General features: G+C 38.3%; 1 protein-coding gene across 50 annotated transcripts in view; it reads left to right on the top strand.

The window, feature by feature from the left end:
- The window catches only part of TCF7L2 (transcription factor 7 like 2), a 236,767-nt gene extending 212,445 nt beyond the window's left edge, over positions 1 to 24,322 (top strand). For 5 of the 50 annotated variants that reach the window (XM_007478988.3, XM_007478984.3, XM_056803817.1 and 2 more), the window contains 8 exons: positions 1,092 to 1,178; positions 5,875 to 6,000; positions 6,591 to 6,750; positions 7,234 to 7,341; positions 14,496 to 14,544; positions 15,136 to 15,186; positions 16,425 to 16,497; positions 22,151 to 24,322. In XM_007478988.3, the coding sequence (XP_007479050.2) occupies positions 1,092 to 1,178; positions 5,875 to 6,000; positions 6,591 to 6,750; positions 7,234 to 7,341; positions 14,496 to 14,544; positions 15,136 to 15,186; positions 16,425 to 16,497; positions 22,151 to 22,595 (1,099 nt within the window). In that variant the 3' untranslated portion in view covers positions 22,596 to 24,322. Of the gene's footprint in view, positions 1 to 1,091; positions 1,179 to 5,859; positions 6,001 to 6,590; positions 6,751 to 7,233; positions 7,354 to 14,495; positions 14,549 to 15,135; positions 15,187 to 16,424; positions 16,498 to 16,585; positions 17,181 to 22,150 lie in introns of those variants that run through there. The other 45 variants (XM_056803842.1, XM_016422574.2, XM_056803813.1 and 42 more) reach the window with 26 other exon arrangements.
- Positions 24,323 to 24,806: the final 484 nt, after the last annotated feature.

Here is a 24,806-nt window from a genome sequence, read left to right as displayed (position 1 = left end):
CGGTAAAAGGATTTCTTCACTAGAATTTCCTTTTTGCCAGTCAAATCCCAGAACCAACCTGGAAGGAGGAGAAGTTCTTCCTCCATTATAGAAAAGGAAATTAGACCATATAGAGTTAAAGGATTTACCTTGGGTCATCCCTGTTAGTAAGTTTTAGAAGAAAGACTCAAATCTGACACCAAACTCAAAAGTTATCTTTATTACTCCAAATGTTTTATGATCCCATTACAAATTCTGAATATCAAACTCAATAATACTAGTATTTTTTCCATTGTCCTTTTGGGGAGATGGAGAGGGAGTATGATTAGCAGTTGACCCATTTATTCTTAAAAGGGGCTGGCCAGTCCTAGCAGATGATCCTGGCAACACTGTCTCCCCCTGCTCAGCTGATAGAGAGATGTTTGAAGGCTAGATAAAAAGGAATAGCCAACTCAGACAAACCTCCATCAGAAAAAGTTGTGGGTCTTTCATGAGGAAGCTATTTTGTGTGTTGCTGTATTTTTTAATTATTGTAATGAGGTGTGATTGTCTATTGGTTACCCACAATTCTTCTTGGGGACTCTCCCCCCCGGTAACTCTTGTCAACACTTGTTAATTTGACAAAAGGCTACAAATTAAGCTCTGTTAATTTAATGTTTTCTCACCGAGATCTAAATACCGAAAGAGGCCCAAAGCGCAACTGAAGTCCTTTGATTCACTGTACTTTATTTTGGTATAAATTTACATTCATTATTGTTTTCCTTTGGATGTGTAGCCCTCAATTAGTGTGATGGCTCCATTAAAGCAAGCGAGACTTCGCCTTTAATTATTACAACAAAACACCTAGTTTCAGCTTGGGGAGAGGGTCTCTATTGACATAAGCAGAGGTTATAAAATTTAATTAGCCATTCCTATCAGATTTATGGCATTCAAATTGTTCTGTGGTTCTTCCCTTTGATCCTTGCTGTACAATCCCCAAGATTTTTGTTCTGATCAAATGAGAATAAAGCTTACTGTGCAAAGAGAAGCCCCCCCTTTTCCTTCTTCCTCTACTCCCCCCCCACACTTTTTTTCTTTTTCTCACTTTTTCCTCCCCCTTTTCCTCTTTCTAGGCAAGGTCAACCAGTTTACCCAATCACGACGGGAGGATTCAGGCATCCCTATCCAACAGCTCTGACTGTCAACGCTTCCATGTCAAGGTGAGTTCAAATAATCGGGGTCCTGATACCAGGGCATTGTGTGACTTCTCACAGTGTCCTCTAGTATCCCATTTCATCTAGGTAGGGATGCTCAATGTTTTTCTGAAAACAGTTAGTCGTTAATGGTATAACCCAGGTTCATTTTAGAAACTCATTTAGGCCAATAATGGCAGTATTAAAATTTCCTTGAAATCTCAATATGGTTTCATGTCTGTCTTTCTGTCTTGCTGATAGATGAGCAGATATATCTATGATCTATTTATCTAAGGCAACTAATTGAGTGGCACAGAAAGTGACATTAAAGGAACAGGAAAGAGAAGTCATGACTTCGAAGATTTTTAAATATGTCTTCTCTGTAGCCTTGGACTATTGGAGAAAGGAAAGGGTGAAGGTAGTTTTATTGTTATGCAAGCAGGGTTCCAGAAAAGGTTATTGGGCTTTTTTCAAAGCTCAAAAGCTAAGAATCTGCATTAAAGATTTGCCTGCCCCTCTAAGTTTTGAAAGATTTCAATATGTTTTTCATGTAAGTATATATGAATACTATATATCTACCCCTCTCCCCAATATTCTCCCTTTCTTAGCCACAATTAATTCTAGTTAATTTTCCAGTGGTTGCTAGTTTATTTACAAACTGGTTGGCAGCACTATGTTTAAGTAATCACTAATAGATCCTAATGATAGCTTTATTTTCTGTTCATCTGATTTTCAGTCAAGTTAATTAAATCGGTGGAGGTTTAGACTTTCCTGATGGGCTGAAACAGCTAATCCATTTTGATGATGGCACATAATTAAATTAGCATGCATTACATGGCAGGGATACTGTCCCCCTGTCTCCTCCTCCAAGCTCTGCAGCCAGCACATGAAATTGGAGGAAAGAGTAAGGTTTGGTTGGAGAGAGGAAAGGAATGCTTGCCTCAGGTATAGAAAAGTAACAGGGTGCTGGTGGTCTGAGAGTGTAATGTGAGAGTCCCTTGAATTGAACTGTGTACAATTAATTAAGGGCAAAAGTTTTATGTGTCCTAAATCATCATGTTTCACCATCTCAATTAAGAGAAAAAAACCAAAAAGTACACTCATCCATATATATCTAAAGGAGGAGATGAATAAGTGTTTTCTTTAAAAGGTGCCTAATAAGGCATATGATCTCTTATAAAGTTAAAATAAGTTGAGAAATGGAAAAAGAAGGAATTTTCCTCTAAAAAAACCTTGTGATCCAAAGCCCCATGTCTATCACTCTTGCATTCTATTTTGATGGTCATAGGGAATTTTTTTGTTGTTTTGCTAGAGAATTCTAAAGGCTGAATATGCCTCATTAGTTATAGGAAGTAGGTTACAGTTAAGTTTATTGATTGAATTATTCTTTATGAGATGAGTCTAATTTCTTGGGGAGGCTGGGGGAAAAAGGGGTAGGAGAAAGGATTAGGGAAGAGACAGTAGTGGTGGTGATAGTAGTGGTAGTGATGGTGGTGGTGAGAGAAAGTCTATTCCCCAGGTAGGCCTTATGAAAGGTACCTAGTTAAAAAGAGTATACAGCAAATTAAATACATTATTGTCGTAATGGGCCGACAGAAGTACAGGTCTATTATACTTATGGCAGTTATAGGAAATGTAGGCAGCGTGCCCTGTTCCAGAATACCCTTTGATATTCATTCCATTCAGCAGCGGGGCCAGGACTTCTCAGAATTAAGTGATGGGTCATTATACTTTAAACACCACGGAGAAGCCTAGATTGGCAATTAAACAGCACTTGCTGACACTCACTTGTGCCACCCTGTGACCCCCTTTAGATTGAGATGTTGGAGCTCGGGGCCCTCAGCCTGCTAAATTGGTGCAAGGCGCTACTCCTGACGAGAGCTGGCTCTGAAATCTGCCGGCTTCAAAGGGAGCAAGATCATGTATAAACCATAATGTGGGTGCACCGTGGCTCAAAAAAAATAAGGCAGGAAGAGATGAAATGTTACAAGTGCAAGGGGGGGAATGAGAGAATAATGACAAATCTAATGCAACTCAAAGCAGGATTGTTGCACAGGAAAATGCATCCTACTGCTTGTGCATAAAATCAAGGCAGGCAGATGACATCCAGTTAACAGAAACATGTCAACAGTGAAGCAAAGTGGGACTGAGTAAGAGGGAAGCCCCTGAGACAGCCAGAAACAAAAATTAGTTGTCCTTAACAAGTTAAGGCTCATCATTATATTCTGGCTCGGAGCCATAAAAGTAGACAGGGGTATATAATGAGCTACTTAGAATTTTTAGGGTGTTTATTGCATTTCGTGAAATAGTTGTCTGCAAAAGAGTTTCTTAAGCAAAGGTATGCATTCGCTTGTTCTCGTTCTTTTCCTCTCTTCTCTCTTTCTCTTACACACATGAGTAGATATGGAGGTATGTGGATTTTTAAGTGTTTATTCTTCAACAGCCCCCAGAACCTCCTTTCTTCTCATTCCTTTCCTTGGAATATAATCAAACCGTATAGCCTTTTCCCCTGCTCTACATACTCTTTTTCCCATTTCTTTGCATACCTGTCCCTGATCACATTTACCTAATCCAAGAAGTGAATAAGTATACCTACGTCATATCTGAACATCTGATGTTGACAGCAAAGGCAATCCCTCTGCCCAAGTACTTCCAGGGACATGTATTCTTATTTCCATTATCCCTCAGGCCCAGAAGCAGTGGAGTGGAATGGAGTGAGGCCACGGGGCTATCAGGACTTTTAAGTCTCTTTGATGGTATCTAGTGGTTATGGTTATTTCTAAGTGAAAGATCACATTGGGTTACAATCCATTCAATCATTTTCAAATTTTGACATGCTCCAAAAGAGGCCGAGTTTTTTCCCCCCATATTTCTGAAACTGTCTTATTGAAAAGGCATCTCATCAGAAAATAAATATCAATTTAAAAGAATGGCAAAGGAACTCAAGAAGGCAGATCATAGTTTAGAACTTGGAAGTCAGAAGGCCAAACTCTTTTAATCACCCTCAGATTGTGCTATTTAGAATTATTTTTTGTCCTTTATGCATTTATAAGTAGTTCTTTCATTTTTATTATTCTCAAATTAAAGTTTGTTGCACTAGTTTAAATGGAAACTTTTTTTTGGCTACAAATCATGTATGGTACGTGTTCTTGAGAAGGTATGTTTTTAAATTATCATGAAAATAAAATTTTACACTCTTGGGGATAATAGTCTCCTACCTCTGTCTAGAATAGTTAAGATGTGATTCTCTAAATTTGAAATTTATTATTATCCAGTAGAACTGAGCAGAATCTTTCCTTTTGTCAATGTAGTATATACGTCAGAAATTTTGTTGGTTAATTTTATCTAAATGAATTCAATGGATGATTTGGGCCTGGAGAGTGGAACATTTTTTTTCACTTAAACTCCTTTTAGTGACTTAATTGAGGTTTGGTAAGGTATTACCTTGTTCTTATGAGACTCTCCTGTTTTTTGGCTCCCTGCCCTACCCCTATCTTTCTATCACCTTTATCCTTTTGAAAGGTATACTTCCCTTTCCAATCTCAATACATATTGCAAAGTGCCCAATTGGTAGATGTTGAGAACTGCTTGTCTGCTCTGCTTTTAGCTTTCCTACTTAGTATGCTTGTGTATTATAAACTGTTTTGAAATTAGAACATTGTCTTCCAATTTTGCCCACAGTAGGTACTGAATAATGTTTATTGAGTTGAATTGAATTGGGTCCTTAGAGCACAGTTTATCTTTGTTATAGTATGTAGGGACACACCAATGTGATGCCCTTTGAAATGCTTTAAAAAAATGTTCAACTAAGAAAATAGAAATTAAAGTTAGACCTAGGTCATTTGAACAGAAATCACATTTATCCTTGGTGACTATAAGATATCTGAAAGCATAATTGTTAACCATATTGAAGATCTGTTTATACATTTGTAGCATATTTGAAAAATAGAAGTGACTTAGAAATGTGAATTTAAATATAGATCCTCATTCATATAATATATATATATATATACACACATGCTAAATATCATAATTTCTCAACATCTTTTATCTTTTTTTCATCTTTAACATCTTAAAGAAAATAGTTTCTTTTCTGTGGACAAAGGCTCATTATGTGTACCAAATGGGAAAAATTATCCCTTCCCCCTCCCCATCCCCCCTAATTCCCTACTAACCCTGCCAAAGTAGCAAAGTATAGCAGTTCAACAGGAACAAAAAGAAATTATTTTGCTCCATCAACAGAGTAAGGCCTAATGAGGTATGAACAGCATTGTCAAAAATGTGTGTAAATTCCAGCAGCGTTAATATTTTATTTAGCTGTCAATATACAACAAAAGATTTCATCCTTAATTCCTGAACTGATTAGGACTGTGAAATTGGCTTTTTAGTTGCCACTAATAATAAGAAAGTGGACGTGTTGTTTCCGGCAGGTAGCTTATATCCTACTTTTCCGCCCAAGTACATCAGTTGAATTTGTCTTTTGTTAAAGATGTTAAAAATCATAATGCCTCGTGTCAGTAGCAATAATGAAGGGGAAGATTGGCTTTAATGACATTATGAGAATCATTATGTTTAATTTATCGCTAATTAATGCTGACAGGTTTCATAAGCTTTGGGTAGCTTTCATGTGCTTGTTACATGATTTAAAAAAATCTGTGTGTACATATCCCTCCCCATTCATTCATTTTTATTCTGACGATTTACACAGCTTTTTGTCTTCTAGGTTTCCTCCTCATATGGTCCCACCACATCATACTTTACACACAACTGGAATTCCTCATCCAGCCATAGTCACACCAACAGTCAAACAGGAATCTTCCCAGAGTGATGTTGGCTCACTCCATAGCTCGTAAGTGTTTTCTCTTAATTTTATTTCCTTACTAGTATGCCCAAAAGACTATTGCTGGGTTTTTTTTTTTTCAAAGTAGAGTTTGGCTCCTTTTAAACATCCATCCTTTGAAGGCACTGCATGGCTGACTTATTTATTTATTTGTTTGTTTATTTAGGTGTGTAAGGGCTGTCTCATTGTGTCTTCTGTGACAAAAGAGGAATGCTTTTTCATGCATGTGGATGGACAGATTTATAACTACTTTCCTACCCCCTAATTTATTAATTGGGCATTTGGGGTTTTGTTCTAAAAGAATGAAAATAATAGCTTGTTGGGGGAAATGCAGGCTTTAGGAAAACTTTTCACATTTAGGAAACTTTCAGATATGATTACAAAATCTTATTTTTTTCTTACCCTTTGGGCTATTTGAGTAGTTTTGGGCAAAACTCATTGGAGGCTCTTTTTGTTTTGTTTTGTGTTGTTTTCCTTGTGTCTCATGGAATTAGTTATAAGGGAATTGGTGGAAATAGAAGAATGGGCCAAAGGGAGCCAGGCTGAGAGAGTCATTACCAGGGTATGTGTTTGTGTTTGTCTGTTCTTTAAACATACAGGAAACATCAGGACTCCAAAAAAGAAGAAGAAAAGAAAAAGCCCCACATAAAGAAACCTCTTAATGCATTCATGTTGTATATGAAGGAAATGAGAGCAAAAGTTGTAGCAGAATGTACATTGAAAGAAAGCGCAGCCATCAACCAGATCCTTGGTCGAAGGGTAGGTGACGAATGCCATCTCTAGGAGAGAGAAGAGAGATCCATGCAATAGAAACCCAGAGAACCTAGCACAAAGAGAGTGAAGGGAAGAGCCAGATTTTCAATTGATTTGGATAATTTGCTTTCCTCACAAGTCCCAGTCTTATCCCCTTTAGTGTTCTGGGAGGATCCTAAGTATATATTGGGAGAGGGGAGGTTGTAATTCAGCAATTTATTAGTATTCAGACCAACTGTTACAATTCCTTGTCTTTCCTTCATCCTCCCCAAAACAGTAAAGGACAGAACAACCTAAGTGACAGATTGAATCTCATCTGAGCTGTCCAGGCCAAGCCCAGGGTTTCAGTGAAATGTAATTGCATAAGACTATACTATTTGCGGATGACAGGAAAGATGAAGATTTCTCATATGTAATGGATATTGTACAGGTTGTGACATTTTGATTTCCTATTTGTCTCTTCCCCACCCACCACTAATTCTTCTACAGTGGCACGCGTTATCCAGAGAAGAACAAGCAAAATACTATGAGCTCGCAAGAAAGGAACGACAGCTTCACATGCAACTTTATCCAGGCTGGTCCGCACGGGATAACTATGTAGGTGGCTATGTAGGTGGCTATTTTTTTCAGTAGTAGAGTTTGTAGAGAAGCACCTATGCTGGGAAACGTAAATTGAATTTACTTACCTAAGCAAACTCTATTAATTATTTGACTTGCTTTTGAAGGGCCCTTTTGGTTTCAGACTGGTCATCATTGTAAAGTTTTTCCTTTGACTTGGAAGTTCAGTGTGACTGATGCCCTGCGGTTCAGTTAGGGACAGAGAGAGAGAGAGATCGATAACTTATAAGGGGAAAAACATCTTCATGTCTAGCTGTTTAGTTGGCCCTTAGGAGGCCTTTGTGAAATAGCCTATATATCAACCTGTATCCATGTTGGGTTGAGTGTTCAGTTTCATGAGAGTGGAGGGGAAAGATTTAACTACTTTATCTCCTTTAGCCCAATCCATGCTTCTCTAGAGAAGATTAAGGACTGGCTTTTGGATTGGTATGGTGGAAAATGGAAGGATGCTTATTTCTATCTTTAATAATGATGAAGATGTGGTTCTATAAAACCAGTGAAAAGTTTTTCTCACCTGAGTTAAACTTAAATGATTACCTGCTCTACGGTGCATGTATATATGTTACAATGTCAACAGTGGCCCACGCTCAGGATAGATGATCTACAGAGATTTTATCATTCCCTCTCTTAATTTTTCAAGGAAGATCACTAATCTGTTAAGCTTTCATTCCTATTCCTTCTCACCTTTGTATCACATGCGAATGTTTTCATTCAATTCTCTTAGGTTGGATTCATCAGGACTACATTTTACTCCCATATCAACTTAAGTTCTTGAACCTTTATAGTCATTATGGTGACTTGTTTGAATCTAAAGTTTCCTTTCCTTTCCTTTCTTTCCTTTCCTTTCCTTTCCTTTCCTTTCCTTTCCTTTCCTTTCCTTTCCTTTCCTTTCCTTTCCTTTCCTTTCCTTTCCTTTCCTTTCCTTTCCTTTCCTTTCCTTTCCTTTCCTTTCCTTTCCTTTCCTTTCCTTTCCTTTCCTTTCCTTTCCTTTCCTTTCCTTTCCTTTCCTTTCCTTTCCTTTCCTTTCCTTTCCTTTCCTTTCCTTTCCTTTCCTTTCCTTTCCTTTCCTTTCCTTTCCTTTCCTTTCCTTTCCTTTCCTTTCCTTTCCTTTCCTTTCCTTTCCTTTCCTTTCCTTTCCTTTCCTTTCCTTTCCTTTCCTTTCCTTTCCTTTCCTTTCCTTTCCTTTCCTTTCCTTTCCTCCCCCCCCCCCTTTCTCTCAGGGAGGAGGCAGATTTTGTGCTAACATTTGGCCTTCTATGAGTGATATCATCTACTGTTATTTAAGAATTCCTTTGTTTGTTCTTGAGCCCAATACTACTTCTCCCTCCTTTCCTATTTTTATTGTGGTTAATAGTGTTGTCATCTGCCCCCGCATTGATAAACATCTCTTAATGATCTAATCCAGCTTCTGTCACTCACTTTGTGTGACCTGTACCTTACTGGGCCTCAATTTACTCCTCTTTCAATTATGTGTTACATAACACATCCCATACTGTGCTTGTATGAAAACTGGGGACTACCTTCTAGTTTCTAAGAAACAACTCTATCTAATAACGGAAAACAATCAGTATCCATATTAATAAATACAAGTGTATTTGGCTTTTTCTCAGAAGGGCATAAAACTTTGAAAATTAATTTACACATTGATACTGTAATTATATTTAGGAAGTTACAAATTATGGGTATGTTTAAAATATCTCAAGGATACATTTATGTAACTATTCTGTCTGATGGAAGTTCAAAGTAAGAAAAAGTCATTCTAACACAGTGTATCGAATAGAGAACCTTTTGGAAAAAGCCTTAAATAGAAAAAGCCCTGGGTCTCCGATTCTCATCCTGACTTTGTCACTATGACTTCATGCAAAGCCTCTAGACCCTTCTGGGCCTTAGTTTTCTCCTCTGTAAAAATTTGTGTGTAGGCAGGAAGGGGGAGATTCAGACTAGATCCTCCTGAAAATCTCTTTTCTGTGTAAAATTTTGTGATCTAAGGAGTGGTTTCAGTTGAGATGGCAGAATTGAAATGACTTCCCACTGGGTAAGATAGTAAGACCTTCTTTTGGCAGCTTAGAAATGCCTTTGCAGTTTCCTCCCCCTCCTCCCCCTGTGCCCTCTCCTCTGTGGCACACAGTGCCTTAGGTCTGGTCACCCATCTGCCCATTGTACCCTGCCCACTTGGTGCACTGTCAGGGAAGCCTTTGAGGCCCTGGGGTTGAGTTGCTGTTAGCACGAGTCCCCAGGCTGAATTCCTCCTGAGAGCTGAGACGGGAATTAGTATGGGGACCTGAACGAAAGCATTCAAAGAAGTTTCAAGAAATGAGTGTCACTGACAGATGGGCATGTGCCGTGTCTTAAATGTTGGGGACCTTTACATTTGTCCCCAGCATGTGTGCACTGTCAAACCCTTTCTTCTAGAGCTGAAAGGAAGAGGATGAGAAGGCTAATGCTTCCTCACAAGCTTGATGTGCTCTCCCCACCTGACCCTGAGGTAGAGCCTTCCAGCAGCAGGAGACCTCGATAGCCTTGGATCACACAGCCCCATTGCTCGTAGGGCTCCTGCCCTCCACCTGCTCCCCCGGCACTCCCACCCCACCTCTTGTCAAGAGCGCTTGGAGTTGACTCCATGTCTCTCCTGCCTCCTACGGACACACCTGTCCTTTGAGCAATCTAGAATGGAGCCATGGGGAGAATCCGAGGCCAGGTTGTACAGAGCTCACCCCTGAGATGGCAGAAAGGTGACAGTGAGTCACAGAGTTAGCTCTTTGAGGCTGTGAGACCTTGAGAAAGTCACTTTCCCTCTTTAGTCCCTAGTATCCTCATCTGTAAATTAGGGGGTATGAACTAGATTCCTAGGTGCCTACTAGTTCTTATGTAATTTTCTGGGCATCACTCTTGATTTATGTTTATGAGAGATCAGTAACTTTTTTTTTGGTAACTTGTTTTCTTGATGTTGATTGATTCAGTAAAGAGTTGGAATGATGTTAATTCAGTATTGCTCAATGAGTATGATTTTATACTAGAGCTATTTAATAACCAGATAAATCTAAGGAGGGAAAATAAATGAGCTTATAAGAAAGGAACTGCTATCATGTTTTCTGCTATCTTTAACCCTTTATCCTTACTCCCTCTGGATTGCTACCAGCAGGTCCCTCCTACCCTAATCTATAACATACAGCTTTTTGCCTAACGAGAAGGCCTTAAAGTCATCTTTGGGTGGTGAAACTATAGAGTGTCTCATTTTGGACCCTTCCTCTTACTCTTTTTGCCCAGTATGAACATGGAGGCTTTCTGAGATTGCTTTGCCAAAACAAGGACCCATTTGTAAAGACATGAGTGTTATTTAAGAGATTTTCCCAAATTACCCTCATGATGGCTACTGTTGATGTGAGAAGGTAGACCTGAAAATGCTAAAGGATGTAAAATGCTCTTAACATTTCTAGTAGCCTGCCCAACTGTTGGAAATATGATGCTAATGAAGTCATGGTTATACATTCAGTTCTTAGACACAGGTAAAAATGGGTGGAAACATTCAAATTTTGCTATTGTGTTCTATATATCTTGATATTCCTTACTTAAACATTCTATCCCTTACTTCACTGCCTTTGCACAGGCTACCACCAATTATCGTGTGCCCCCTCTCCACCCCATCCCACTTCTTTTTTTTTTTTAATTTACTTTTGAAAAATTTTTTTCTGGGTTTCATACAAAACACATTTCCATATTATTCATTCTTGTAAGGGAATAATCTTAAAAACCCCAAACCCCAAAATATATACCCACATAAACAAGTGATAAATCATGCTTTCATCTGCATTCCTGCTCCAAGAGTTCTTTCTCTGGAGGTGTACTCTATCCCACTTCTAATTCTTGGAAAGTCTAGCTTCTTCCTTCATGGTCTAGCTCAAGTACCACAACCTATATGAGACCTTTCTGGCCTCCTCCTCCCTCTCCACATCAGTATTCCACCACCCCAACACCCCACAGAAATGTATTTATTTAGTGCTTACTTATCTGTATACATAATGATTTTCCCTAATAGAATAGAAGTTCTTATTTTGTTACTGGTTTGTTTTCCTTCTTTATGGCCCTACTTAATTAATTATCAGAATTTTATTAAGTGTCTACAACTTGCCAAGTATCACGTGAGGCCCTGGGGATAATCAGACAACAAATTAAACAATGCCTACCAACAGTGTCTGCCTAATGCAGTATTTGGCACATTGATGGGTGCAGAATAAATGCTTATTCAATGGAATTGAAGAGCCTAGAAATTAATGGAAGGAGGAAACAGGAAGGCAGTCCCAAGCTTTCTCTTCCCACAAAGATCTCTAAGATAGCAGGTCTTTTCTTTCCCTTGGAATCTTTATTCTAGAATGTAGGTACAACTTCCTTCTGGGACTCTCATGTTTCATGGTTTTCATTCATATTGCCATCAAACTTTTTATTAAGCTTCCACATTTCCTTGTGGCAACTAAAACCCACAGTTCCTGCCTTCTAGGAACCTTTACTCTAAAGCTTAATTATTCACCTGAGTTACAAACCCAGAATTGTAAACTGCTTAGAGGTAGAAGAAATTCTGAATTCCTTTTGGTATGCTTTAGGAGGATTAAAAATTATTAAAACTCTATAGTTAGTGCTCAGCTGGACTTTCCCTCAGTCTCCCAAATGGATCATCTGAATACTTGAACAGAGCTCCGCTGTTGCTTCTAAGGCAAGTGGGAAGAGGAAAAGAAGGAAACAAGCATTTATATAGCATTTGCTATGTGCCAGGGACTTGAAAAATATTATCTTGCCTAATCCTTATAGCATTCCTGGGAGATAGCCACCATTACTACCCCTAATTTTTTGCAGTTGAGGAACTCGAGGCAAACAGAGGTTGAGTGACTTCCTTAGGGCTGCATAGCTAGTAAGTGCTCAAAGCTGGCCACATAGCCAGAGTAAATGCTTGAAGCTGGATTTGATCTAAGGTCTTCTTGACTCCAGGCCCATTTCTCTATTTGCTGTAGCACTTAGCTCCCTAGTAAGGCATAATTTGCTCCCTGAAGAAGAAGCAGAAATCAGGAGTTATGAACATTTTGGTGCCGAGGGCTGTGGGAGTTTGTACTTTGTCATAAGAAAAAATACTTTTTTCCTTCTGGAAAGCAACTCCATTCAAGCTCATCTCTAATAAAATTTACTTGGAAGCTTAGCCTTAAAGAAGTAACCAAAGAAATTTTTTTAACCTAACAAAAAATTTGCACCATGATCCCTAGTTATAATTTAGCTCTATATGATTTCCATTTTACAGAGGTCTGATTCTTCTTGGAGGATATCTTGTCAGGTCCTAGATTTCCTTAATATTTTCTGAGTTCTCTGCAGGTTTTTACCATGACTGGTATTAACAGTCAAGGCAATGCTTCAGGAAGGAAAGTCATTTGAATGTCTCTAAAATAGCAAAAGTAAGCTATCTACACTGCCACACACACACCTTTTGTCTTGCTGGTGTTTGTACATTTATGCCTCACACTTTAGCTTTTTTGGAGTGATGGGCTACTAAAGCCAAGATGGTGAGTGTTTAGATCCCTGGAAATGACAGTCAATATCCCATATGCAGAGGGAAAACTTTATGCCTCCTCACCTAGTTGCCTCATCAAAGCAGACAGGTTGTTTTAAAAATGAGACTAACTCATACAATCATAGGCTCTATAGAAAGAACTTCAGTAGGTGTGTTATCCAATCCCTTTCCCCATAATGGAATCCCTTCTATAATGTCATCATGGAATCATCTGGCTCTTACCTAATACTCCCTCTGTTGAGAAACTTACTACCTCCCAAGACAATGTGGACAGATCTCATAGTTAGGAAATTCATCCTTATTGACCCCAAACCCTCCCTATAATAACTTTAATATGTTAATTCTATCTTGGCCAAGCAAAATAAGTGCCTACCATGGGGACAAAAAGAGAATCCATTTAAGCATTTAAAGACAGTCATGATATACTCCTGAATTACTCAACTCATTATTACTACCAGAAAAACAAATATGTGCTACTAAATACAGGTGACCTTGTCATCACCCAAGGCATCATGAATGTTTGTTGCTTGGGTAAGAAAATAGCTACTAGATATGCTGCGAATGAGGCAGAAAATGGGCCTTAGATGATTTCTGCTTTTGCGTTTTATTTGAGGTCTAAAGGAACTACTGCTAAGTTTCTTTCACTTAGTTAGAGAAAAAGATATAAACCAAACTCAACATAGTACTTTGGTTCTTTGCATTCACCAAAGAACACATTCATTGGCTCTTTTGGTAAAGTGAGTTTTTAAGAAATGAAATTCATGAAGCTTAATTGAGCAATTTATCAGTATATATCAGTTTACGAATAAAAAGCCTCATATATTTCCAATATGGTGGCTTTCATGTTCAAATGTTTTTTCAATTTTATTCATCATCTGGCTTGTTTAATTAAATTTTTAACAAAATCCTTTTCCAAAATGTTTCTCCTCCAAAACCCTCCTCACTGCTTGACTGTAAAATAGCATGATTTCTATCATTTCATCTCTAATACTTTAAGTGAAAAGGAGCTCATAGTCTCACAAAGTCCTTCCTATTGCTGGATAAATTTAATTGTTGGGAAATTCTTCCTTGTTGTTGGGTCAAGATTTACCTTCCTTTAAATTCTGCAATACTTGTTCTGCCCTGTGGGACCCAGTAGAATAAGTTTAATTTCTTTTCCTTATGATAGCCCTTTAAAATAGAGACCATTCCATATTTGGATATTGTCATAGGTGAATGGGGAGATATCTTTTCTCTTCCTAAAGTTGACCACTAACTTGCTTCCCACATATCCTTTCTCTTTGGTTCCTTTTCCTTCCCACTGAGTGCAAGTCTGATATGTATCCTTCTGGCTGAACACATTGGATGCTGCTATTAAATGTTAATAAGCAGCTGGATTGAAGGGGTATCAAAGCTCTCTGTGCATCTTTTCTTCCCTCTCTCTACCCTCCAAACCCTCCAGGCCACCACCTAGAATATGATCACAAGGGGTAACACCTATAAATACATGCTTTACATATCTTTCTTTCCACATGAACACAGGAGACTGGGACCTCCCTCCTTATCTCCTGAAATAATCCTTTATTTCATATGTTTTATGCAGGGGAAGAAGAAGAAGAGGAAAAGGGACAAGCAGCCAGGAGAGACTAATGGTAAGTTAAATTAATTAATCCCGAGGAAAGGGGGGGCATGGGAAGGACCTCACTTTTATGTTAGGCATGTATCTGGGGGAGGCAGTAGAAATCCAAGGCCAGGGCATTGTTGGGTAACCCATCCATAGCTAGTCTTTTTTGTTTATGCATTTTAATTAATTGCTTCATGACTACCCTTTTAAATCTAGTAACATTCATTTTTTTGCATGAAAAGCATATTGTGATTCTAGTGGAATGTGTTTTTAAATAACTGCAAAGCCATTAACTCCAGAGCTATAGTCATGCCTATGCGTGGTTTATAAAGTTTGCTAATTTTTTGTGTGTCTGTGTTGGGGGGGGAGGGGGGTAAGGGGGGGGCTGGGCTTGGGCGGGCCCGTGTGAGTGTTGGACATTCCTTTGGGCTGTACCTGAATGTTCTGATGCATGCCTTTACAGTGGTAAATTGCACCCATTTTAAATTAAGGAGGTTTGTCATTCTCTAGAGGAAATTAGAAATACTGCATAGGCAATCTCAGAGCCCACTTGGAGAAGCCAGGCCTTTACAAACAAACATTTTTTGAAGACTTTGTATAATTTGTTCTTTTTTTTCAGAACACAGCGAATGTTTCCTAAATCCTTGCCTTTCACTTCCTCCGATTACAGGTGCTAATGTCATTTTGAGTCATTAAAGTAGTTGATAAAATGTTTTTTACTTTTTCTTGTCATTATCGTTTTATTAACATTAAACATGTATGACATTGAACATTCTTAAGAAATGACCATCCACATGTTTTGATGTGTTTTGGTAGCAGTTTTTTTTCCGTTGTTTTTGTTTTTTCGTTTGTTTGTTTTTAATTTAATTTAACTCTGGTTTTATTTTTTTCATTAGTTGTTTAAACATTGAAAGTGCTTTAGAGTTGAACTAACTGTGCAAATTGAATATGCAGTATTTCTTTAAAGAGACTGGTAAAGAATGGAAGGAATTCCATAATAAACCTCCTTAATCTAATGGCATTTTTTGCATTGCTCCCACTAAGTTTTCTCATGCAAGCATGCATCCTCAGTATGATTTTTTTGGTTCGTTTTTTCTTTTTTTTTCGTTTTTTCTTTTTCTTCTTTTGCTTTGCTGCTTAGCCTACAAATTGCAGTTCACTAGCTTTCACTGACTGCTTCATGCTGCTATTAGTTTCTGGCTAATACTAACAATCCATTCCGCACAGTCTGTTTATTCTTTTCCATTCCTATCTTAATATTAATAAAACTGAACAACAGGAAAACAAAAATTGAATGTTCCAAAAGCTGCAATATCCCAATACAATCTATTTTTTCTTTCTTTCTTTCTTTTTTTTCTTGGTTTTATTTTGTTTGACATTTTTTTAAACTGTTAAAACTCTTGAGTGAAAGAAAAAAAAGCATGTTAAGGACCTTAATTCCTCCCCCTTCGCTTTCTTTTCTTATTCTTCTTTGTTTTTGTTTCTTATTTTGGTTGCATTTTTTTTTTGTAATTAAAAAAAATTGGAAAATCAAATCAAGAGGAAATACCATGAAAATGAAAGTTCTGTAGTGACTGAGGTCCCTTTATCAGTTTGACCCAATCTGAGAGACAGTCCTTAAAGAAGGGATACTGCAGCTTTATTTGCAACAGCTAATTTTACAAGTTAAATAAGAATGTAATTTTCACTTTTTTTAATTTAAAAAAACGAAAGTGAATATTTTGCAATTAGTAACCAGGTCATTGATTTATTCCCTTTTTTATTTTTATTTTTTTCTTATTTTTATCTTTCTCTTTTTCCCCTCCCCTCTATTTCTCTCTCTATCTTTCTCTCTTTCTCTCTCTCTTTCTCTCTCTCTCTCTCTCATTCCCTCCCTCCTCTGCTCGCTTCTTTCTTGAACTCATTCAGACCTGAGCGCTCCTAAGAAATGCCGAGCGCGCTTTGGCCTTGATCAACAGAATAACTGGTGCGGTCCCTGCAGGTGTGTATAGTTTCCCCAGATTCGCTGTGGCTGGTTTTCAGCTGGTTTATTTGGTACTTTCCCCCTTTTCTGCCCTGTTGCTTTGTAGCTCTGTGTTGTGATCTTAGGAGACACAAGGGAGTGGGGGCACTGCCATCCGATCGTCTCTGTGAGGGATTCTGCTTGTTCTCCTTGCTGCTGCTAGCCAAAATAAATGCCACTGTCAAACAGCATCATCTATACTTCTCTCGTGTCAGGGACAGCAAAGACCAGTCTCTCCCTCTCCCAAGGAATGTGTTTCATGCCATCGGAATGTTTCCAACACATTTCCCTACTACAGCGTAGAGCGAGCCTCAGTGACTTGGATGTTAACACTGACCTAAATAGAAGCAAATAATGTCACCTTTTTTCCCCCTTCTTTCTCTTTCTCTCTTTTTTTTTTAAATTTTTTTTATTTTTTATTTTTGACTCATGGAAGTCCTTTCCTTTCATGTCCTTGGTGAGGGGAGACTACCAAATAAAGCTCAGGTGATTGAACAGAAAATAAAAAAGCTTTAGCTAAGATTTCACATCCAAATGAGCACGATCCACCATTGTGTTGTATTTTTTGTGTTTACCTTATGCTAACAGATGCAAATACTCCAAAGAAGTGTCGGGCATTGTTCGGGCTTGACCGACAGACTTTATGGTGCAAACCGTGCAGGTATATTACTACCATTAGGCCTCTGGGAAAATCAAAGCCTTCTGTCCTTCTAGAGCATTAGTATGAAAACGTATTTTATCCACTCCCCACCTGTTTCCCCATTCCCACTAGCATCAATGGCTAATAATCCACGTCCTTCCAAATTTCTTGCTAATTTAATGCCATTATCTCTCTCCCACACTCCTATCTCTCTTTCTCTTTTTCTCTTTTTCTCAATAACATCTCCCTGGTGGTAGAACAGGGAATAGTCAGACCTTGATGTGCAAAGACTGGCATCTTTCACTCTTAGAGAGCTGGCGTTCTGCAGCTGACCAACCCCTAAGAATGCTGAGGTGGGATGTATACAAAATGTTTCCACCATTGCCAAGGGTTCTCATGATTCAAGGATCTACATCTAAGACATACAGAAGGGTTTTGGCACAGGTTTTTGGTATTTTTTTAAAATGCATTGTTCATTAATACACATTTTTACTCACTCTGGATTTTTATTAGCCGACATTTTATAGAGCTGAAGGGAATTTGTGGCATTGAATGGTGTACACCTGCTAAGGAGTTATAAACTTGTGAGCCATAGGCTGAGAGATACTGCAGCATTTGACAGTCCTACAGAATAATTTTTGGTGCCAAAAGGAATCAGAGAGCACAGAGAATTCCAAATTAAGCACCCATGTTCTGCGGCAGGTTTACATCAAACCTGTAATTCCATGGTACTTCATTATAGGTACTTCTTTCTTGGTGGAGGGAAACCAACTAGTTCTTGTCTCATTTCCTTTCTTTAATGACCACATTTGGTTAAATTTGTTGTTTCTTTGTTCTGATACAAGCAGTCTTTGAATTTGGAATATTATGATGGTAGGTATTTCAACTCCCAAACACTCTCTCTCTGTTTGTAGTGCCTCCCTCGTCACCTTTCCCTCTTGTCCATGCCTTTACCATGTGCTTCATGTTGTTTAGACCCTAGATCAGATGTCCATCACATTACATGCATGCCCCAAATCCCCCTGTTTTCTTTCTCTGAACAAGTAGGAACAGATTGGTAGCAGGGAGAGAGGAGAGAAAGTGGACGTGTGGTGACATACATGCCTACAAAGATGGGCTTTCTCTGCCCATTGAATGAGTTTGGGACCTTGAGAAATACAGATGTCAAAGTGATTTGAAAGTGACTTGTACTAGATGTCGGCATCAATAAAAATAGAAAATTACCTAGCATCTGCTTTCACTGGCTTTAAAGCCCCTAAATTGCTATTATTAGTCCCATTTTTCTATGAGATAGCAAGCGATTTTTCTCTTATAAAGGATGCTTAGCTTTCCTCCAGGATGTCCTGTGACAACAGGTTCTTCTAGGCAGCTGATTGGTACCAAACCTTGCATTCTGAGTGAGGTCAGTGAGCAAAGAATTTTGTTCTGTGACTTAATTGTTTGTCCAGATTAAAGTGCTCATGTGATCAGAAAAGAATTCTTAATTTCCTTGTAAAAAAGTGTTATGATTGATACCACTATGTCTGCTATCAAAACAAAACGAACTGTTAGGGTATTGGCTTTGAGGGTTGGGGAGTATGGTTTTGTGAAGGCCTTTTTATTGGGAAATTATTACTGCAAATTAGATTTGGTATTATATTTTAAATTTCGAATGTTGATCAAGGCACCTATCCTTTTTTGACATGAGGCTTTTACACCTTACTTTTAAGTGAGGGACGTCATCAGCATCAAGGCAGGGTGGAAGTCTTTGTCTAAAGCAAATGCCAAACAGCTGCTGAAACCAGATTGAAATATAATTGAGAAATATTTAATAAGATAAAACAAAAATACAACAAAACATAGATAATGCCAATCTGTGGTTTTCTAAGTCCATATGCAGTCTGCAGGAACCCTGATGTACAGTTTAGTGGCCACATTTCTATTGGAGTTTTGACACCACAGCTCTAAAGTGTTTCTGTTGTAATTTATATTTTAGCCATTGTAAAGTTAGCTTCATGCTTTAGAACTAGGATTTTTCTGAAGTATAGTTTTGAGGGTGAAGGCTATATTGAGAGAGATTTTGCTATTCTAGTACAATCTGAGAGTTGGCCATCACCATCATCACAGGTGATAATGTTTCAGTAAACCCTCACCATTACTCAGTTTTCATTTTGGCAACAGCAGTCATCACTTCTCAAGCTGTTATTGTTATCTTTGGTGAGCCTTTCTCAATATACTACAGGGTTTAGCCAATGCATTTTCTGTTGCCAAGTTGCCCATGACAAAGAGAAATAGTCAGAAATAACTCCTAATTAACCCTCAGGATAAAGATAAAAAGTTAAAATGAATTTTGAAGAATTTAAACAAGTTACTGGAGAAGGAGCTTGCTATGAGTTAAGGAATGGGTATTAGCAAAAGGGAGAGATACATGACCTCTCACTCATACACTTCTCTTACTTTTTAACTTTGTCTTGACTGTGTCTGATTGTCTACTGAACAAATAGGACAACGTGTGTTTTTTTTTTCTTTAAAGAAATTCAGTTGTAAAACTTGCGTTCTTTGACTCTTCAGAAATGTGAATACATCTTGATTGCCTTTCACTCAGTCATTGTCTATTACCAACATCCCTCATCATTCTGTCCTCCAGATCCCATATTCAAATTTTTTTCCCCTGAACCTTTCCGTAAGATAAAAAATTTCACATCACAGTTAGGATTGTTTTCGGGAATGAGGGTGGGGCAGAGGGAAAAATTAGAAATGACATTGGCAAATCAGGTCTCTTCCTTTTACATAATGGCTTTCTAATTTCAGTTGACCTTAGGGGATTTTTTTTTTTAACAAGGTTCTGTTTTGAGCCCACCAAGTTGTTTTCCCATCTTTTAACTGTGCCTTAATATAGCATGGTATGCTGCCTGAAGTGATTTCCCCTTGTTTTCAATGTCCTTTCCTCTCTTCACCCCTCTTTCTTCCTCATTCTTACTTGTTTTCTCATTGTTTTATTTTTTTTTCTCCTGATTCTTCATTTTTGTAAAATGCATGGGCCTCTTAGTTTTCCAGCATGTTTTGATCTGCAGGCTAAGGTGGTTTAAACCCCCTGATAGGTTAATCTATTTATCTTGCTCTCTGGGACATGAGCAGAATTTTAGTGGAATTCAGGGCCTAGAAGGAAAGAACCTCATCAAATTTAGGATAAAGGAAAAGATGATACAGATTGGACTCCTTGGCCTCTGAGTTCCTTACGTTCGGGAGAGAACTGACCTACCATGAGGCCAGTGAAATTGATTGGTCTCCATCTCTATAAGGCCAACTAAACTTAAGCATGCTCCTCTTGCCCTCCCACCATCCTGCTTAGTCCACACACTGTATATATATACACTGGGGCGGTATGACCAGGGTTCTGTGGGGCAGATTGAGTGGGGAATTTAGCCTCCTTTGTAGTTAAAGAATAGTCTTGCAGGAGTTGTCTCAACTACTTTGTGGTATCTTCTGGAACTTTACTAGTTTGGGTTCTGCAATATTGTAGGCATACCTTGAATTTATGAATTCAGATGAATGATATATATATACATATATATATATTATCTTAAGCATTTTTATAGATGATGTACTAGTGGGAATGATCCCAGGATCATTTTCCCCACCAACTTTATTCCTACCAAACTCGAGTTGATGGATGAGACCCTTTTAGTCACATACCTGATTTCTTCGCTCGGCTACTCTCACATTATCCTTGGATGATAGGCAAGAAATATTTCTAAATTCTCATTTCTGTTCCTTATATAATGGGCACCAGTAACAAGGGGAAGTTTATATTTTTGGTATGGGTTAAAACCTCTTTCTGGCAAAAGTCTGTGTGAACAAAAAGTCCCTGCTGTTGCTCCTCTGCAGTCCTTCCTTTGGTTATTACTGCTGTGATTTTGTGTTATATCCTACACTTACTGAGACCGATTCCTGCATTGGCATATTAATTATGTGTCAGACCTGTTCAAGGATCAACAACACTACCAACCCTTCCACTTCTCCCTTTCCTGACCACCCCCACCCAAAAAAAGTTAAAATAAAGTTTAAAAAATTTAAGGCAAGTCTTTACTTAATTTTATCCACAACCTGCAGGCCATACAACCAGTTATTCTCGTTACTTTGGATCATTTTCTGTTTTTTCTTATTCTACTCCCCTCCCCCTTTTTATTCCTATTCTACCTATTTTGGTGATTTGTTTTTAATTTTGGTTTTTGGTTTGGTTTGATTTTATTTATTTCAGTTTTGTTTCCTTTCTTTCTTTTCTTTTTTTCCCCCCTTCTCACCTGGCTCTGACCTTTCTTGATTTGGTGCGGTTCTTAACAGAGAAACCTAAAAGCTAATTTCAGCTCTTTCATCCTCATGGCGATGGTGTTCCAAAGCCTTTAAATCTCTCACTTAAAGCAGCCTTCAGCTGTATGGGCTAAATAGCCAGCTTTTTAAAAGTTTGAGATTGATATGAGGTACCTAGGGAAGGATATCTTTTTTCATTCTTTCTCTCTTTTTCTCTTTTCTCTCTCTTTCTCTCTCTCTCTCTCTTTTTTTTTTTGGAACAAAAAGTTATTGAGGGTGGGAATGGGAGGAAGGGAGTGGGAAAGGGAGATTAAAAGGAAAAAGGGGCCAGCCTCTTATTTGAGCCTAATTTGGAAGAAATTTGTACCTGAAAAGTGGCTGCCACAGTATCTGTGGCTTACATGAATCTGCCCAAAGTTGAACTTAATCAGGGTGGGAGTGGGGTGAAGATGGGTGGGAGGGGAGCAGGGTGGGAGCAGTGGGCTTTCATTATTATTTTTCCTTGTTAGGCCCAGTTGGCTTAGAGAAATTAGTTAGTTCTGCACACCCAGAGCAACTTTTTAAATGTTTTTCTCCTGCCAGGTGTGCTGATTGATCAGGGCATCAGTTAGGGGACTTGTGCTCTGCTCTGTACATTAGATAACTCTCTCCCTTGGCATCTTTGCCCTTTATTTACAGATAACTCTCTCCCCCTGTTTCTAGGAGAAAAAAAAAGTGCGTTCGCTACATACAAGGTGAAGGCAGCTGCCTCAGTCCACCCTCTTCAGATGGAAGCTTATTAGACTCCCCTCCTTCTTCTCCTAACATGCTAGGCTCCCCTACCAGAGACTCCAAACCACAGACTGAACAAACCCAACCTCTCTCGCTTACATTGAAACCTGACTCCCTGGCCCACCTCACGATGATGCCGCCGCCACCGCCCTCTCTCCTCTTGGCTGAGAGCGCCCACAGCAAGCCCAGCGCCTTGGCTGTCTCTGCTGCCCACTGTCAGAATGGGGCCCTGGATCTGCCGCCTTCCACTTTACAGCCATCAGCTGCCCCCTCTTCGTCTCTAGCACAGCCGTCAACATCTTCCTTACATTCCCACAATTCTTTGGCTGGGACCCAGCCCCAGCCACTCTCCCTTGTAACCAAGTCTTTAGAATAGCTTTAGCTTTGCTAGCCCTGGTTTTCATTTGTTTTCTTTTTTGTTTTTGTTCCTTTCTTTTTTTTGAGGATTTTTTTGGCCTTTTTTTTTTAATCTTGTGCCCACATGGCTACATTAGTTGATGTTTATCGAGTTCATTGGTCAATATTTGACCCATTCTTATTTCAATTTCTCCTTTTAAATATGTAGATGAGAGAGAAACCTCATGATTCTACCAAAATTTTTATCAACAGCTGTTTAAAGTCTTTGTAGCGTTTAAAAAAATATATATATATACATAACTGTTATGTAGTTCCGATAGCTTAGTTTTAAAGACTGATTTAAAAAGACAAAAAGAAGCAATTTTGAAGCAGCCCTTTGCAGAAGGCGTTGGTTCTTTATTATTTGTATTAAATACGAGCTTGCGAACCAATCATTTTACATCTCGTTTTTAAACCATAAGGGCACAATGAATGCAGTGCCATGACATTTTTTTCTGTGTGAAACAACTTTTCTTGTGATGTTGTTATTGTTTAAATGTACAGAAACAAAGGGTTAAAATGTGTTAATATACCTTGTTCCATGGTGTTGTTCTTTTGGGGGGGTGGGGGGGAAGCGGGACGTTACTCACCAATTACCGGTATCACAACGCTATTGGACCAGTAGTATTTATTGCTTTAGAGACTGCTTGTTGTACCTGTATGTTGTCCCTTTTAAAATATGTTTTCCTTTTTCTTGAACCATTGTATAAAGTTTTTTTTCCTCCTTAGTGTAAGCATCTTATATATAGCAACTCATTTGTACAAGGTTTTTAAGTTTATATATATATATATATAAAAATGTGTATATATATATTTTTTGGGTTTTGACTTTTGTTTTGTTTTCTCTTTGCTGTATGAAACACAGTTGCCACCAAATGGACATTTATAGATGCATTAAAGGATCAATAGTGTAAAGAAATTGCTTTGAAAGCCATTACATTAAATAAGACTTGAAAATTAGCGAGGGAATTTTAGCGGCGCTGTTTGAGAAACAGCGGGAGCGTTGGCGTCTCCCCTCTTGGACCTACAGTTGAATGGCCTGCAACATTAGGACTGTGGACTGTGTACAAATTTTTACGTGCCAAAATTCTCAGTGACTTTTAACTTTCTCCCTGTTTTTAATGCTGTAATTTTTGTTCATCATGTTTTGCTGTGATGTTACATAGGTAGGTATGTGTGTAGTTTTAATGTCACCTATAACAAGATGTGTTTGGTAGCAGATTGTCCAGAAAGCATTTAAAATGAAGAGGTATAAACCCTTAAGGGCCAAAATTCTGTATATTAGATTACACATAAAGGAAAAAAAAACAGACTGCCGCTTCTATGTAAACTGACTACATAAAGGTAGGTAGCAAACTTTAAAAAAAAAAAGAAAAAAACACAAAAAAAACCTAGGCATGTTGATGTTGCAAAATGCTGTATAAAGCTGAGAACTGTTCATTCAGTGCCATTGTAGTTGACATGAAGCGATTGTAAAACTGTCTCCAATTTTTCTCTGGTTTATTAAGATGCTAACTATAACATTTTTTGTGAATACTTTGAATGTTTCCTAACAGTTGTGATGTTACTGTTCCGTTTGATGCTCTTATTCTGATTTCATTTTTAATGGTTTTGACGCCATTTTTGTAATGAATACATGTTCATGCTGTACAGTATCTGTAGCATGCAGTTCTGGATTAATAAAAGCAACTTAGTATGTGCAGATAATGACTTGTCACTTGCCTCTCTGAATGGCTTTTCCTGCAATCAATCCACAACCATCTGTTAAATACCTACTATGTGCCAAGCAATGTGGTAGACAAGCTGAATGAGAAGATAAACAGGAACGGTTTTTGCCACCAAAGAACTTACAAGTAACTTGTTTTACAAAGATCACTCAGAGACACTAATTCCCAAGTTGATATCCAAAACCTTCAGGTTGGTGTTTGGGTGGTCACTTAAGTACCAGAGCTCAGCCTTTGAGGGCCTCTCAGAAGGGCTCAGTCTTTTTTAATTTTTAATTTATTTATAATTTATTTTTTTTTAACTTTTCTACCCATTTAACTCCCATCCTGTACTGCTTTTGCGTAGTCCCATTGTGTGACACCCAACTGCTAACCACACTATTTGTGATGAGGTTGATGGCATAAAGGAAAAACCCTCCCCTGCCCCCATTTCAGTGGATTCTTTTAAGCCTTTTTTGCTGGCATCA

Source organism: Monodelphis domestica, chromosome 1 (genome assembly GCF_027887165.1).
Source record: "Monodelphis domestica isolate mMonDom1 chromosome 1, mMonDom1.pri, whole genome shotgun sequence".
NCBI lineage: Eukaryota > Metazoa > Chordata > Mammalia > Didelphimorphia > Didelphidae > Monodelphis > Monodelphis domestica.
Note: the sequence above shows the minus strand (reverse complement) of the source record. Positions and strands in the feature narration are given on the sequence as shown.